We start from the raw sequence: 18,127 nt of genomic DNA, 5'->3' as shown, positions 1-18,127 counted from the left end.
GCAGAAGAGAGGTTAAATATGGAAAAGTTTAATGTTCTAAAAGTTAATGATCAAAGAAAGACTTTGCAAAACTGTCAAGAGTTGCTGTCTTTGCCAATGACAAGTGTGACAGGTTTGAAATAATAGGAGCAAGTAGTTTGTTGAACTTAGTAATAAAACTGCTCTCCTTACTTTGTTCAGTCAGAAAACATTCAGCTAGAGACTAAAATTAAGCATGAGAAGCCTTAGCTGAAAATATATTTTTTCTTGTGAAAGATTAAAAAGAAAGAAACAAGGACCAGAACAGATCAGCTTCTTGGCATTAACCACAGGAAAAATGTTGTTGTTCTTTTCTTCCACAGTCTAATACTTGGTTTAGACATACCTAACTACTTCTCTTTCTGCTACCACCTCTAAAGCAAGCATTTCATTCACCATGGGTCTTAAGCATTTGGTAACCACTTATGACTGGGCAATTATTAGTGGAGCAGATGTGCCTTCTCTAACTGGATGGGGGTGACACATCAGACCACCACAGCTCCACATCCATTCCACCTCTGTACAGAAGCCAAAAGACATGTATTTGTACTTGGAAGCATGTACACAGTGAGCAATGTAAAATGCTTTCCCTGCTCCCATCTAGACACACACAGAACAAACAGTAAGGAGAGAAAGGAGTTTATCTGAACAAAGAGAGAGATCACTGGAGAAAATCCCTGTTAGTCAGACTCCTAGCACAGGTTTAAACTGGCTACACAGAGCCACAGAAGGCATAAAATGCAAGATATTTCATATATTAGTTCACAACCAAAGGTGCTACCAGCTGCACTGCCCCAGCTTATCCTTGAGCCTCTCATGTTCTACGAATGACCAGACCTGACCCTGCCCAGTTTATGAGATTGGACACAATCATAGCCCAAGGTGATTATCACCAGCTATACAGTGTCACGTTATAAAGTTTAAGTGAGCTAAGAAACCTGTAAATAACAAAATTATCCTTTTATAGGACTCTTAATTCAATAGTCCAGTCTGTTTCCTGTAGAAGTGATTAGTAATAGAAAATAATTAGGAGATGCCAGATGGGAGGAGGAGTTTAAAAAAAAAGGCCCCAAACTCACACAGCTAAGGAATGAGAACAACAACGAGGGAGCCGCCAGCTAGCAACCCACTGCAGTCCCTCACCATCCAGAAAGCCCTTTGCACAAGCAATAAATCAGAACCACACACCTGCTTTAGAGGCTGCTCTGAGAGAGACCCACCTTTTCCCTTCTGTGGCCACTGCATGGATTACTCAGTTGTGAGAAGGCATAAAATGTCAAGGGTAGCTACGGGGTTTAAAAAATAGGGGAAAGAAGATTGTAATTTACTTATATGTGCCTATGCAGCTTCCCCACTCTAGGTGGCCTTTCTGGAAGCCTCAAGTGTAAGGCCCATAGGGAAGGTCAGCAGCAGACTCCTACAGCATGCTAGGACTGCAGTCACAACAGCTCTCCATTGCTCATCTGGAGTTGAGCTGGACCTCTGTATTTCTATGTCCCAACTACTAAGGTCCACTAGGGTGGGAAAACTTGTTCTCACCCTGAAGAGTGCCCAAAGAAAGCTATCCTCTTTGGTTCTTCAAGAGCAAAGGGAGAGTCCTCCCTCCCTGCCTGTGTGTCTTCTTGTACTAGCCTATCCCAGTTACAAAACAAAGAAATTTCTACCAGTACATGTAAGAGAGGCTAGGGCTATACAATACTTTTTGAAGGGCATTAAAAACATAGCCAGATCCAAACCACCAAGCATCAGAAACCCTGAAAAGAACTGAGGTGAGGGCTTCACACACTGACTGACCTCACAACACTAAGAAACACAGGAAAAGAGTAACAGTTTATTCACTGCTAATGGTTTCATTTTAGCAGTAACAACACAAGCATTACACTTCAGAATTAATTGCACAGCAACTGTACTGCTTTACAGCCTTTTTAAGAGTTCTGCACACGATTCATCTTACAAAGGCTTAATCAGGCACAGGGCATATGCTGAGGGTAATTACTCACCACACTTCTGCTGAGGGTCTGATGTGTGAGTCTGAAAGACTAGCCACACTCAATTTCACATGGCAGCTGCCTGTCTCAGTATAATTTGACACCAAACTTTCTGAAGACTGTATCTTTGTGTACACATCTCACATGTCAGATCATAAAAGAGCCACACTTCACTGAAAAAACAGAAAGTAACTTGCAAGGTCATCTCAGCAAGCAGTGAAGAGACTTGTACCCATGACAAAAGGCTGAAACAGGATGCTGATCCTCAACTGTGTTTAGCTTCAGAACACAGGGAACACCTCTACAGGAGTAGCATAGCAACAGGAGGTGCAGTGTCTGCTTGAAATGAAGGCTGACCTAAGGCACTCCTCACTGTCTGCAGGCTGTGGAGCCTTATTTGTTCTGACCCTTGTAATACTGAATCAGCAATGTGCAATTGGGCTATCAAAAGCACACAGCTTTTAGTTCACATTAATCCCTCACATTATGGTGTAAGCATTGCACTAATGTGCTCTGGAGGTGCAGACACACACACAGAGGCAGGCAGGCAAGTCCTGCAGGGCTCACTGGAATCAGCCAGGAGACCAATTCTAACCTGCAGGAATTAACTGAACACGGCTGGGCATGAACCAGAGCTGGCACCAACAGAAAGAATTTGTCCTGGGAGAAACAGGAGAACTATGGGACAATGTTTAACACTGGAGGTCCAGTTACAGACCCTTAAAAAACAAGTTTTGCTTCCTAATGTATCTTTTATAAGCATGAGATAGTGATAAGATTAAACTAGATATTCTGTGTGTGACCTGGGCTTTAAATTGGCAAAGTGCATGCTTCATTTGGAAGCTCTGAATCTTAAAACCAAGTCAGTTTATACGAGATTTTTTAGAGAATCAATTTTACTGCCATAATGAACACATATAAGGGCTTGGGTTATTCTTGGTGATTATAAATAGAAAAAGCACTCTGCAGTTTGGAGAAAATAATTTTCTTTGTGCTGATGTTTGTACACTGGGCAACATGTGCACTTAACTCTCCTTTCCTGGGTATTAATAAACACAGGGTTAAGTTAAAGCCATATATGTTTGTAAAAATGCATCATAACCATTTGCAGTCTTATATATGCCATATATAATACCATACATGACGCTGGTACCCCACCAACAAAAATGCTAATGCACAGAAAGGAGAGATGAGGAAGACTGGGGCCGAGGCAATCTCTTCTGGGCATGATGTTGCTGATGTGCTAGAGCAGCTACCTAAAAAGTATGCTTGTCTTTCATCCTGCTAAGAACTTTCTCGGAATTGACAAAATTGTCTGTGCTTTCAAGTCTCTGCTGAAAGATGGGCTAAACCCAGAAGAAATAAATAGAAGTTTCTGCCTTCCACAGAGTTATGTTTTATTTATAAATTACATTAAAGTTACAGAGTGATTGTCATGGACACCCGCGCAGGGACTGGAAAGGAACATTTGTGAGAAAAGAGTTGACAATCTCCTCCAGTTAACCCATGGGATTCTTCAGTGCTCAGTATCCTGCATCTTTAAATGTACTTTAAGGTAAACATTCATTAGCTGCACTTCTAAAAACATTGTTGTTTCATCATTACCCTTCTTACAGCTATGGCTTGTTTAGATTTTGTGTACATTACACAGCCATCTTTGAAGTTAATTCAAGTAAATGGAAATATTTCAAACAACTTCCAGCATGAAGATTGCTTCAGCTCTCAAAGCACACTTTGCTCCCTGATTATTAAGACCAGGGGGGTTTTTTAGCACCTATCAGTTCCAGAACTGACATTACTGGGCACCAACCAGTGCCATTCAAAGCTGTTCTCCTCTATCACAGACCTTGATAAGGGTGTCTGTACTTCTATGCCAGCAACTGCAACTTCCTCAGCTACAGCCTCTCATGTGCTGTCCCTGGAGATAAAATAAGCTGTGGTGAAGGAAAGGTTTAAGCAGATTTGACTGAGACCAAAAGTAGAAAAATAGTAGTGTCATTAATGAAAATAGAAGTGTTAGTTTAATGTTGGAAAGTAAGACTGGTCCCTCTGCAAACACCTGAAAGTATCACCCTCGACTTTGTATGTGGAGTCTGTTATGAATTTATTAGAAATGTACACAGATCACACTTAACTTTGTGATCTGGATTGTCTTTAGAGGCAGGTATAAAAGCATGCTTCCTACTAAAACTATACAGATCTACATTTTCAGATCTCCTTGCACAGAGTTGCAGAAAATCAGCCTTCTTCACTATAGAAGAAAAAATCGTATCACCAACTAAGGTAATTGAAAACAGGAAAAGAAGATTGCTTTTGTTGGGTGACTGCTGCCACAAACCTTCTCTCAATTCTTTCCAGCTATAGGAATTGAATGGAATGTAGTACAGTCTAGAAGGGATCTTTAATTTATTTGCAGCCACCGAAGTTTCTTGAAGAAATAGCACATATTACCAAAGTAAACATGAATAGATTGTGATTCAGTTGCTATCCTAACATTTACCCCAGCATTTCATTTTGAAAGACAGGATAACTAATAACTAATGATTTCATTTTTTCATAACAAATACTAAATCTTGAATCAATCACTCATACAACTTCTTACACATTATACATATTACAAAGAAATCAAAAACAGGTCAAAATGAAAAAAAAGAATGTTCTGCAAGGCCTTAAAGAAGGATTTGATATGTATTTCTAGATATTTACTAATTTCTGAGAGCTACCATTTTTATAAGGTGTTTAACTGAATCAAGTCATCTGCTCTAAGGGCATAATTGCCTTTGAGAGTAGAGAATGTTCAGAGATCCATCAGTATTCAAAGCACAGGAGGAATACTAAGTCTTATGATACTGGCTATTATTTCCACTTCCACACTAGGTCATACAGATTGAATCTACATGGGAAACCCTCTTTTAAATCATTCTTATCCCTCTCTTAACACATAGACCATGATGGCCTCACAATTGAGTTCTAAACAATTTGCAGACTGTTTTGGGAACCAGCATTACCTTTTTAGAGCAACAGCTAAAATGTCCATTTGGGACATTCGAGCAGGACAAGCACTCTCCTGTTTTCAGTTTCTCCTCCTCCAGTTATGTCTTGACTAATTAGTAATTCCTTCATAGGTTAGGAAAAGCATTAAATCATTAATCAGGAATTTAGACTTTTAACGTACACTTGTACATGGTATGCAGTTATATTCTTTCTCATTATCAGTGAAGCACGTGGTGTGTAGTATTTTCCCATCAAAAACTGCATCTTAAACCATGCCACAATGTGGTCTCTTGCACAACTCAGGAGTATTTGTGTCTTACAATCCTTATCTAATGATTGCGTACGTTTTGACTTCCCATCTCTTTCAGTCTTTAAATCTTTCCCCTTTACTAGGGCTCCTTATTAGTATATTGCAAATGAAAAGTGTCACCCAACACATACCAAATTCTTCTACATTAATTACAGAAAGAGCAGGGAACAAATAAAGTATTACAAGTGCCTGCTGGGAGGCATCTAACACAAAATGCAGCATTTCCTGCTCCTGCCCCACACCAAACTGAAGACTGGGTGAGTGCCCTTTAATATTTCATTCTCAAGCTTGGGGTATATTCTCTAGCTGCCCAGTTTCCATGGCAGAAAGTGAGACTCCATTCCCACCAGCTGTTCTACAGGCTCTGACTGTGTTTTTGTGTCTCTTCTTTCCTTCTTCTGAAGGACTTATATTCCATACACCACCCACACATGACTGGGCAACAGTCAGAGGCACAAATTTAGGTTGTATCTGAACAGCCTCAGAGCCTGCAAATCTGGGAACATATTTTGGCTCAGAATGATCAGATGATCAAGTTAAAGACCCAGACTTCTTTCTCTCTTTACAGAGAAAGAAGCATACAGTGCAGAGAGAAGCTGTGTGACTACATTACAAAACTGATAAAGATGCATTAATTGCTAGATGCTGTACACACTGAGGAAATTTTCATCCTCACTATGGGACTAATGGGCACACAGATCTTGCTGCTTGGATCATAAGACAATGGGTTTTTTGTGTTGAACTCTGAAGAATTTTCTTCAGTTCATTGCAATTCAATGATATTCTCTTAATATTGGACAACAGGAATCAACCTACCACGCCTGCCACCAAAAAGAAAGAAAAACTACTTGACCTATTTATAAACAGTTGCTTGCTCCAAATGCTGAGGTTGCTAGTGGGATCAGGTGTTGGTCATGGGCTGAATGCCTTAGTCTCCTTGGTGATTTACTGGGTGAAGTTGACATGAAGGAAAATCTGTGCCATCTTCCCACCAAAACCTTGAGAGGTGCAAAGACAGCCAAGATGTCACCTCTGTGCCACTCCATGGTGAGAAAGATCACACTGTACTGTCCCCATGCAGCCACAGATAGCAATCACAACTGGACAATGACTCATAAAGTAAATTGAAATCTCCACAGACATCCTGTGATGTCTGTGTACCGCAGTGTGTTCACATCAATATAGTTCCAAGACAAAATAAAGAAGAGTATTAAAACCTGGGCTTCAGGACTGAAAACACCACTGCTGGTGAACTATTTTGTGGCTGAAGCCCCTTTAGTCACGTGTAAGTTCCAGATGAAGGGAATGGGATGCTGAGATTATGTGTCTAGCCTGTCTAAAGGTTTTTCACATAAAATTTCAATCTTTCAGAAATATTCAATAGTCCTTGAGCTATGTAATTAAAAATGTTTCAAAACATCTTTCAAGTGTTTCAAGGTATACAAACCTTGTTGGTGAGTGACATAACACAATGTAATCTATGTTAAAAACAGCACTAGTGTTCCTCAACACTTATCATTGAACTCTCTTTACTATGAACACTGTTTCATCAATCTAAAAAATGTAACAGAACAGAGTTCTGCTGTCACTTGAAAGTTTCTAAATGCAGGAAAAGTTAATTTTACCAAGGAAACCCAAAGTGGTAATTTCTAGAAGACTTAGAGAAGATTTTTACCCAGGCTTTGCATTATAATAAACTGTCTATGATAATATGCAAAAAAAAAAAAATCCTTTTGAAACAGCATGCTGGAAGAAGCAGCTGTCAGGAACTGTAAGTGATAACTCACCCCTCTACTACTGCTACCTAACAGGCAAGAAATTGGATATTAAATGTGGTCAGCTAGCTTCAATATCCCAGCAGTATTTCTTTTGTCAAAATGATCTGATAACAGTGAAGATTCATACTCTAAGCTAAGTTGGGTGCTTCATCTCTCAGCAAATTCAGTGCAGAATGACAGATTCTGCTGAAGGAGGATTTGAAGGACCAAAGCTATGAGCCTCTCTCTCTGTGGACTCTGTATGGAGCTTAGTTTCACTGTAATAGCCATGTATGTTGGAAATTGTCAGTCAGAACTTTCTTCCACATCCACAAAAACTAAAATCACATATTTCTGATTGGAGAGAGAGAAGATCCCAACTGAGGTTAGCATTTCTTCTACGCAGTATAAGCATATTAGGTAAGCCTAATGTATATCATTCTGAAGTTTGTGAAAAAGGGAAACATATCAGACTATTATATATGCATTAACACCTACGGGTGTGAAAAAACAACTTTAAAAAATACTTTCATTTGTCAGATTTTCAATAAACAAAGTATTTCATTTAACACAACAGAATTTACATTATGGTTTCCTTTTATGTTTAGTCTCTGAAACACAAATGAAATTTCAGGCAGCTGCTTTGTCTGCCCAATACATTCCCAACCTCCCTTAATATTTTTATGTTCATTGGTTCTAAGATTTCTTTCTTCTTCGTTTTTCTTTTATAATCCAGGATGCAATTACTTCTCAGCTGATACTGCAACTCTCTGAAGAGAGCAATCCCTCTTTGTAAGTCTAGCTGAGGCCAAAAATAGCTCTGTCAGCTTCTGACAGGCTGAACCTAGCCAAGTGAAATGTTTTAACATTTTATCAACTTAATGAACAGTCTTATTTATAATGTGGACAACTTTACTGTCATTATATGCAGACTGCTGAATAGGTTATGGAATGCATTTGTTTGGGGGAAGTCAGAATATATTAAGAAATAAAATACAATTGTCTTATATACTGCAAACAATTTTAAAATTAAATATTCTTTGCCCATTTGAAATAAAGGAGGGGCTTAATGGTAACATCCATAACTATAAAAACACCTGAAGAATCACAATTACAAAAAACTGACCTCCAAATCATGAAAATTTGCAATATGCAAAAATTACTATTATGAAATTCTATAACCAGTTTAAATATTACTGTTAATGTAAACTGGAAATAACTATATAGACTAAACAGCTGCAGAGACCTTTAGTACTTATAGTAGAGGGGAAAGGTTAAAAGTACAAAATTAAAAGTCTAACAGAAAAAAAACTGTGGGTTAACAATTGCTTACCCTCTTTTCTGCTACCTCATCCTCTCCTGTAGACTCTTTGCCATCATGTTCATCTCTCAGGGTTGGCATATGCTTTTTGTGTGCTGGCTCTCTGTTTAAGGTTGTATATCCTACGTGTTCATAAATTGGATTAATTGTCATCTTGGAAATGTATTCAGCTGCCTTCGTTTCAATATAAAGAGTAATCAATCCATCTGTCACCAGGTCATGGATGGACTCAAAACGTTTCTCCCCAACAAAGTGTTTTCCATCGTAGTAGAGTCTGAAGTTTCTGGTTTGACTTCCAAATCTGCCTCAATGAAACGGGAAAGTTGTTTTTTTTAAAGAACAGTAAGCAGAATAAATAAGAGTAAGCAAGCCTTTGCAAACAATTAAAAACACTTTATCACTTAAAGCTGTGACTATGTTCTGTGTCTGGTCCAGCTGAGCTGGGGAACTACTACTTAGCACAGATAGGAAGGAGAGACCAACAACAACTGCAGATAGATAGCCAAAACAGTTACTGTCCCAGAAGGAGCTGTTTGTTCTGGTATTCTTTTAGCCTTTCCATTATCTATGGAAAAACTGAAAAATTACTTCACACTCCTTATGGCTTCTTTTAGTGCTTCGCTACTTTATCACTGTAGTCAATTTGCTTGGCTCTGATATGAAGGGTTCTCACAAGAGCCCTCTATTTCAGCCGATCAATACGCAGTTTTGATGCCGTCTCGGACCTCTGCTCCCCTGCTTGCTTGCAGGAAGAGGCCATTCAAGGTTCAGCTGAGCTCCAGTGCCAACAATTACACTGAAGCAGAACTGCTGCCAGAACCGGAGCAGCACAGGACAAAATGGCACAAGGGCAAGCATTCTTTATTCCTGGCCAAAGGCCCAGGACTAACTCTTCAAGCTTTGTACAAAAGTCCTTCTGTGTTATGCTTGTTAAGTCCCAAGCTTCAAGCAAATCTTTGTAATATACAGGATATATAACACGAAAGCTATCCAACATCAGCCATTCTGCATCAGGATGGGACAGCATTTTGACACAGGCTCTTAGCAACTGCAAGTATGCTGAATTTACCTGAACAACACCAGTTTTTAAAAACTGCACTTAGAATCTGCAACCGTTTTCTGCCTCAAAGCAGTCTAAACATGTGAAAACACACTAGTGTTTGCACTTGGCAACATTTCCTGTGGAGAAGATGGAGGCAAGAAGTTGCTTTCACAGCTCACTACAATGTTGTTCCGTGGTCAGACAGCATTGGGCCTCCTTATGAGGTCAGATGTGCCAAATAAGTTTTAAGAACTAAATTTGAAAGGATGGATTGGTTTCACTTTACAATCAAAAGCTTCATTGGAGATGTTAAGGAACACAGTAAATAATGATACTTTGCTGAAGTGGCTCCTCTTCTCAGCAGGGCCTCACCAAACAGGGGAAAGGATAATTTTAGAGCTTGCCTCAGGTGAAATACTATATTCTTCTTGCAAATGTGGACAAAAAAATACATCGTTCTGGAATCTGTATTTTTTTCTCTGTTCTATATCAAAATGCCAAATCTTCCCATTGCCCTATCAATAGTTCTGACAGTGACTGCAACTTCAGAAGCTGCTATTTCTGCAAAACACTCAAATGTAAATGGAATCTGCATCCTGCTCAGTAAGGAAAGGGGACACACTGTGTAGGAACTACGTGGGCATTTTCCTGCAGGTTAACTGGCACTTCCATGCACATTTTTATGCCATACAAACTAAAAGTTCATTGAATCAAATATGAGAAATTACAAAATGACAGAAAGAAATATGTTTTTGCCCAATGCTAATTTCATCACAAGATGCAGTTCTGAGTGAATACAAGTCATTCAGAAAGTAGAAAGATAATGTCCTAAGTTATAGCAGAAGGGATAGATGATTCAGATTTAATCTTCAGGGCACCCTTCTACTCAACACAGTGTATGGCAAACAAGCTTTGACCACAAGACATCCTCTTTATACACCCTTGACTGTCAGAGAAGTCCACATGAGCCAAGAGTGCTCAGCACTTTGCAGTGCCAAAGTGAGCAACCTTCACTGTCATCTGCTCAAGTCAGTGGGAATAATGCACACTGAGCACATACAAGCACCTTGATGGTTCTCACTTCATCAGGAGAACCAAATAAGCTTGAAGGTGAAGAATAATGGGACTTAAATGACATATACATTAGAATTACTTATATTAAGAGATGCAGGTGAACTGCTGCTCTAATCAGTAACATCTGCTCTGACTACTTAAGGTCACTTATTGCTCTTAGTTTTCTAGAAGAAAAAGTATTACACTAATTTTATCAAGAGAGGATAAGGCACAGAAAAGCATCACAAGGCCTATTACTAAGTACACAGTGTTTTTGATTTTAGCAACATCCTCAAAATCTAAAACCAGTCTTGTCTGGTTCTGAACTCCTGTTATGAAAAACAGAAAAGAGACAGAACTTCTTAAAAGGTTAGTTTTCTCTCCCACAGGGTCAGAAGGTGCACCCTCCTACCCCAGGTATGTTTTACTGAGCAGCCCCTATGCTGTAGATCTGTTCAGACTGCTGCACATGAAGTGTGTTGTTGAGAGATACTGTAAGGAATACAGTTTCCAAGAGATGAATGGTTTGCCTTTATCCAATTTCCCATTCGTTCCAAAACAATTTTTCTCTATTCTTTTCTAATAGGATATGTTATGGAGAAAGGTACTGGTTTTCAAATAGAATCCTACTAGTAATAAGGCAATAAACCCCCAAAATCTCCACAAATCAATGAAACACCAGTCTTTTACAAAGACTGTACTGTCAATAACATGTCTCAAAATCCGGTTTTATTTCTTTCAAATTAATTTAAATTTTTTCCTGACCACATAATGACACTATTTTTATCAAATTGCAATATTTAAAAAAAATACATGTTCAATTGAAAATTATTATTAAAGACTTAATCTTCAGTCTTACTTAAAACTATGGTTTAAATTTTTCCACTAGAAAGATTATTTCCTTATGTTTACTTTCTGTAACATTCCTGCAGCCTAGTTAATTATACATCACCGTGGCAACTAAGTAGAGCCAAGATTTGATATTTCAACTTCCTGATGCTCTCCTCCTAAAGGCAAGTACTAGTACCAGCTGTTTTTTGTTTAATAAGTAGAAAGTGGGACACAGATAAAATATGTTCTCTTTTGGTTTATACAGGGGAACATCAGACGTTTTTCCAAGAAAAAGAATTAGACCTCTGACATGTCAAACAGTCTCATTGTGTCCACTGTGCATTTGTTTGCAAGCAGCAGGACTACAGATAAAAGACTTTTTTATTCCAAGTTATCTGAAAAGCAATCACTGTCTAGATCTTTTGGTTGCCAGTGGGGCAGAGTAGATAACGTGGGAAAATGTATTAAACAGTAGAGCAAATGTGGCTGGTAATAAAAGATAATAAAGGACTGAGGAGTTGAATTAGGTATCATACCATGAGAGACATTCTGAGGTGGCCTCAGAATCAGCCACCTACCTGTATGCAGCATTCAGTAAAGAAACAAAAGGAAGAAGGGAAGGATTGAGAGCACAGATACACTCTCTTTACCATCTGAGAGGATGAATTTTATAGTCCACATACAGAATTGTACGGTAGCTATTCACCACTTTCACAGGCTATTTTATGATGAGAAGAATTTCTAGACATAGGCATTGTTTAGAATGCATAGCTGCAATCAAATGACAAATTAATACCCCTCAGAACTACTCATGACCTCCTTAGTTTCAAGCAACTTCATACACTGAACTGGGAAAACTTAAGACTGAGCCTAAAGGTCACTTGGACTTAATCTTCCCTTGGAGAAAGAGTCTTAATGTGCTTTGTAGCCAGAAGGTAGAAGTCTTTCTTAAAATTAGGTGTCAGAATTTCAGTTCTATTTTCTGAAAACTCTCAACCAAGACTTAAAACTAGAGTCTTGACACTCCATAAAAAGCCACAGGAATATAAGGAATCTTGCAATCACAAGTGTCTCTTAATCATGCTGTGTTCTTGGGAGTGAAAACAAATTATTCCATAGATCCTCTTTTGGCCCACTTCCTTGTCAAAGAAAGACAAGCCTTGCATGCAGCCAAATTATCCCTTCTACACAATTATCCCTGAAGGTCTCCAGCTCCTGAGAGCAGCTATTTTTTTTTTTTAATATTCAGTGGCAACAACATTTCTGATGACGGTCAGGGAACTGCAGAACTTGCCAGCTTCCCAGAATACCTGCCTGACAAATAACATAGTTTTCAAAATCTGAGCAGTATTTTACAAGAACACAGTATGTATAAATGCAATCAAATGCATTAGGGGTTGATACAAATGGAGACAAAAAAATCCTTTCTCATATGATGGCTGATAAGGGTGGCAGAGTACAGTCACTATGGATAGTTTTCCAGAGCCATTCAGAAGGGCAGAACTGGCTAGCTGACTGTTGCTTGATGAACATTAATTTAGTGTAAAGTTATGCCTAAAACCTGGTAACACCCATGCTGAATGCATGATACTTGAGTTCAGCATGGAAAAAGTATGGCATCCTTCCAAAGAGAAAACAGATCTTAGAGCTGGTACCGCAATGGGTCTATCCCCTGCCACTGCAGACCCAACCTTCAGCTCCCTCTGTCTAACCTGGATCAAACAAAAAAGTTCAGAGCTTGTAGGGTATCACTGATAACAGCTTCCCAGCAGTCTCTCTCAACTGAGGCTGAAGACATCACTGCCCAAACGTCCTTTTCCAAGCCAGAAAACAATACTGCATAAATAGCATGCCAACAGCAGGCAGGGAGGACCAGAGCAGTGGCACTTCCCCGTGGATCAAAAGCACTGTCAGGGACAAAACAACTGCTCTAGGGCAACAGCAGCAGGCACTAGTTGCTGAAAACAATGAAGAGAAAGTGTTATCAGCCCTTGGTACCTGTAATAGGGCATTTCACAAATAAATCTAACAAAATTAGAAAATAATTCCTTTGCTTCAATGTATTATTTTACCATTAACAGCTGATTTCACCATCTTAAAATTTTGAAAAAATGTCAGCTGATCAAGTACTATGACATGCTATCAATATGCAGTAAGACCATTTAATACTTAAGGTAAATGTTACTGTTCTTGATCAGTGATAAGCAATTGAAAATAGTCTGTTTGGTTTGAACAGATGCATTACCTCTTCTTAGTACTGTGCCTGTATGCCTTATTCCATTTAACCTTATATAAATTTCTGGGATTGATTTGATGATTGAATCAGATTCAATACCAATGTTTTGGGCACTGCTTTATTGCCATTTCTACCTGATGAAAGTCCCATGCTTCCTGGAAATAGACTCACTGTGGTTAGTGGTTAAGACACATTTGAATTCTACATGCACGCGGGAATGTATTAAAAGCCTGGTATCTTCTCTTTACATGAGAGCAATATTTGGAGACCTATGCCAGCCTGCCTAAATAAACATCATCTGGAAAAGTTACTAGCAGGAGAGTTACTAACTTTCACAGTTTCCTAATACATAAATAAGTCTTACAAAATTTTTTTTAATAAATGTTCTTCAAGAGTTAATTTTACCATGTGACTTTGTGCTACAGAGAGCTTTCAAATTATTCTAAAATAGAACAGTGTTTCAATTAATCTAAATTAAGGTATCAACCCTACTACTGTCTACTCAGCAAACTTGAAAATGTGCAAGCAAATTTTACTCTATGTAAAATATTTTAATTTTAGGTCATATATGACATTGTTTTTCTGGTATATTTTGAAGTAAAACAACATCAGAAATGTAGCAGGAATTCTACTGCAATGGTGTACTATGGAGAAAAAACTGTTACAGAATAATGCTCAAACATGTTCATTTTTGTTTCACTTAGAGCAGCTTTTCCTACAAGGGCTTAAGTTCACAGAGACAAAGAATGGTTGGAAAGGCACCTTTAAAGGTGTCCAGTCCAATCCCCCTGCAATAAGCAGTGACATCTTAACCTAGACCAGGATGCTCAGAACCCCATCCAATGAATTTTCCCAGGGATGGAACATCTGCCACTTCTCTGGGCAACCTGTTTCAGTGTTTCACCACCCTCATCATAAAAAAAAAAAATTCTTTTGTATCTACTCTAAGTCAACCCTCTTTTAGTTCAAAAGTTACTCATGACTGTCATATTTCTCTTTTGCTTCTCTAGACTTTCTCTAGAAAGACTTGCTAAAGACACTAAAAGCAACCTGCTCTTAATTTATCCTTCTAAAACAATATGGATATTTTAATTCAGTATATCAAGGCAACCAGAGTGGAAGACATCAAGTGAAAACCCAAAGAAATGTTCTTATTGTAAAATAGCTTTGCAAGTCCAGAAAAAGTTTTTGGAGAGCAAAGTGGAGCAACATTGTTTTTGCTGTTGTTCCTGTTTGTTTGGGTTTTTTCCTAAGGTACATGGCAGGTTGTTGTTCAGGGTCTCAAGAAAACCCAAATTCACTTAGATTAAAAAAAAAAAAAAAAACAAACCGAAAACTACAGTAAGATTTCTATTCCACAGAGATTTTGTCAAATCTGATTTGCCTTAAGCCACTGCCAATTCAAAGCTTACAACGCAGGTTTACTTAACTTATTTAAAGGTATTACAGAATTTGCTATTCACTTAACTTGTTTTCTCAGTAGTACTAATCTTCTAGTACTCAGTCATCACTTTGCAAATAGTGAGATTCACCAATATACTCATCCTGCTCTCTAAATGGTTTTTCCTTAACAATAAACAAGCATAATAACATAAAATGAAATGGTTCCTGCATACATAACATGCATTGCTAGAATTCTTGGGACTACTAACAGTTCATCAATGAAGATTAATAGCTTTTTTACTACTATATTCTGTTTTTCTAGCATACAATTTCTTCTTTCATCCAAGTGCAGCAATAAATGGGGCAGATGTCAATTTATTACTGAAACTGTTAGAGTTCATTTATCTCAAGATATAAAAGAAAAAAAAGTAGCTTGATGCTCTTCCTAGCACCTATCAAATCAGGAGGAGCCACACTCAACTCAGCTGAGCTTCCCCAACTATAAAGGAGGGAGAAGGAAAAACAAAACTGGGCCAGATAACACTTATTGGTGTCAGTTCTTTTGGTGTTTGAATAATTAATAAATGTTTTGATGAAAACAATTATGACATTAAAAAACAATGTAAGGTTATTGTGTGTTATCTTGAAAATATGCCTATAAAGCACCCACAGTATCTACAGCTGATGAAGTACAGGAATAAAGGTGTTTCTCCAAATACAAACATTTCTAAATATGTACTCCAAAAATAAGAGGCCAATCAAAAGGACTAACTTGCAGATACATTTCTACCTGGCATTTTCTAAAAGTAGTAGAGAAAAAGAGGCATTCCAGTAGAACTTGCAGAAGACAGAAAAGATATATATGCTTTGACAGGAGAGGAGAGCACAATGTACTTGCATACACAGTTTGATTAACAATTGATTGCATTACAATTTGATTTTTTCAACTATTATTTCAACTCCAACAGTGCCCAGAAGCTTTAAACTAGGCAGACATTATGCAGCATAAAACCAGCAAAGTCTAACACAGATTCCTGCCAAGGAGCTGTGACTGGGGGTAGTCTGAGAGATGGGGTACAACTTTCAGTGTGTCTAGGCCATCCTAGACTTTTGTCCTGAACAAGCATGTGAGGCAATAGAGAAAACATCTTCTCTAGTGGAGAAATAAGGCCTGCAGAACTTCATGGCCTAAAGCCAAGTCATATATGAAGCCAAGAAGTGAGCCCAGACCTTCTGAGCTCCACCACGGTAGCTCACCACAAGCCCAGTGCCTCTGCTGCTCACCAGATCACAGCAGAGCTTGGTGGTGCAGCAGGAGCTGCAGTCAGGGTGAAGGACATGGCATAAATGAACATGAGCTGTGTACACTGAGCACAGGCATCTCTTGGACAAGTTCTCAAAAAAGTTCACAACACACTGAAGCAGAGAGTATTCCTCTGAGAAGTGCTGAACTTAACGCCGGCAGGAGAAAGACTGCAGTAAACTGAATTGCTAAAGATAAATTAGACACTCTAGCCAAGAGAAAACAGAGCTAACAACAACAACAGATGGGAAGAGGAGGGAAGGAGAACAGGAACACAGCAAGAAGACATGAACCATAAGGAAAAAACATTCTAGTCTGTGGGAGGACCTAGGTAGCCAGTTAATTACTCATTAAGGTTAGTAGCTATTTATCATTATTCTATATACTTAAGGGTAGCCATTTCAGTAGTCCCCAGGTGCACCTCCATAAGGCAGATGATAAGCAGACACCTCAGGTGTTTACTGATAGCTGAACCTTACATGTTATTGACAAACTAACACAGTCAATTATTTAGTGTGAAATTTTATGTAGGGAAAGAAACTTTTTACATGGAAGATAATTTAAATAGAGGGCCAATTGTTTTACTTGAAACAAAAAAGCAAGCTCCAGAATTTATTACCACCTTTTCCCCTGTTTTTTTTTTTTCAGCTAGCAACCAAGGAATATTGTATGAATATTTTAGAAAGGATTCTAGAAGCTGAATTCAACCCTTACTACTGCCAATCACTTCATTTGCAAATCAGGTAAAAAAATACACAGAAAGATATGCAAAGTTTAGTCTTTAAAATGGTCTTTATAATTTTTTCCTACCAACTAGCATGATGTCAGAATACTGTTACCATGGTAAAGTGAAGAGATGCAGTTAGTTACTGCTTTGCTGGGCTCCTTCTTACAGATCAGCTGTAGATGCAGGATAAACTATGATTGGATTTTGATACATTCATAATTTGAAAAACATAATTCAGCTATTATCACATAGAAAGTAGTTTCAAACAATTCTTCTTTCCCCATTTGCTCTCCCATGTCCCAGTATGTACAACAAGGCTTTTCAGGAGAATGCAGATCAACAGTTTTAATATCTGAATTCCAGAAGCCTTTTGTAGATGTTGAATTCTACATGCGTAAGTAATTCCACAGCAATCCACACGTGTTCTGGAACAGTACTACACGTGTCCCAGAAGAGCCCACTGAAAATAAACAGCATCCAGCTACCAAAGCAGTCATCCTCTTAAACTTAAAAGGTTCATTTGCAGCATTATGCTCTAATAGCCTACCAATTAGGTCACCTTTTAAAATGCCAGTGGCTAGTTTCTTTAAAAAATGTCATAATTTAGGGATTGAGAATGTATGTGTGAATTTGCACAATACATGCAATTGGTTGACTAAGATAAAGATTACTAATTTTTGACATTCATTTCACCTGAAGAATTCTTTCCCAGTGCTACATAACTTCAATGTGCCCAAACCTCCAAACATAGAGAAAACATGACTCATAATCATGGCTCACATTATTTTTTTTTTTTTTTTTTAAATCATGCTGCAGAACCTTATTTCAATTCATTCTCAGTATCACAACAATAGAATTTGCAGGAAGGGAAACCATGGTAACCAATTAAATGTGCTACAGCAGCTATCTGCTCAAAAGAACATGCAGTACCATCACACTTCAACGCCTACCACTAGCACACGCTCTACCCATTTCCTCTTTATCCTCACCCTAATTATTAAACAAGCTCTCCACACAGAAGGCTACATTGCAAACCATGTCTATTGTCACTGTCATTTGCTATAGGTCTTAACATTAAGCAATGTACTACATTTTTGTCAAATGTAAAGGCAGATCTAATAGCTCCAGAAGTAAATTAGGAATTTTCATTATTTTAATCTGCTT

At 38.3% G+C, this 18,127-nt stretch overlaps 1 protein-coding gene across 3 annotated transcripts in view; it reads right to left on the bottom strand.

Moving 5' to 3' along the window:
• Positions 1–18,127, bottom strand: part of CHN1 (chimerin 1) — a 93,330-nt gene that overhangs the window by 39,735 nt on the left and 35,468 nt on the right. For all 3 annotated transcript variants that reach the window (XM_053947754.1, XM_053947755.1, XM_053947756.1), the window contains one exon: positions 8,401–8,689. In XM_053947754.1, the coding sequence (XP_053803729.1) occupies positions 8,401–8,689 (289 nt within the window). The remainder of the gene's footprint in view (positions 1–8,400; positions 8,690–18,127) is intronic.

Source organism: Vidua chalybeata, chromosome 7 (genome assembly GCF_026979565.1).
Source record: "Vidua chalybeata isolate OUT-0048 chromosome 7, bVidCha1 merged haplotype, whole genome shotgun sequence".
Classification (NCBI taxonomy): domain Eukaryota; kingdom Metazoa; phylum Chordata; class Aves; order Passeriformes; family Viduidae; genus Vidua; species Vidua chalybeata.
The sequence above is the reverse complement of the archived record's forward strand: the minus strand, read 5'-3'. Positions and strand labels throughout refer to the sequence as shown.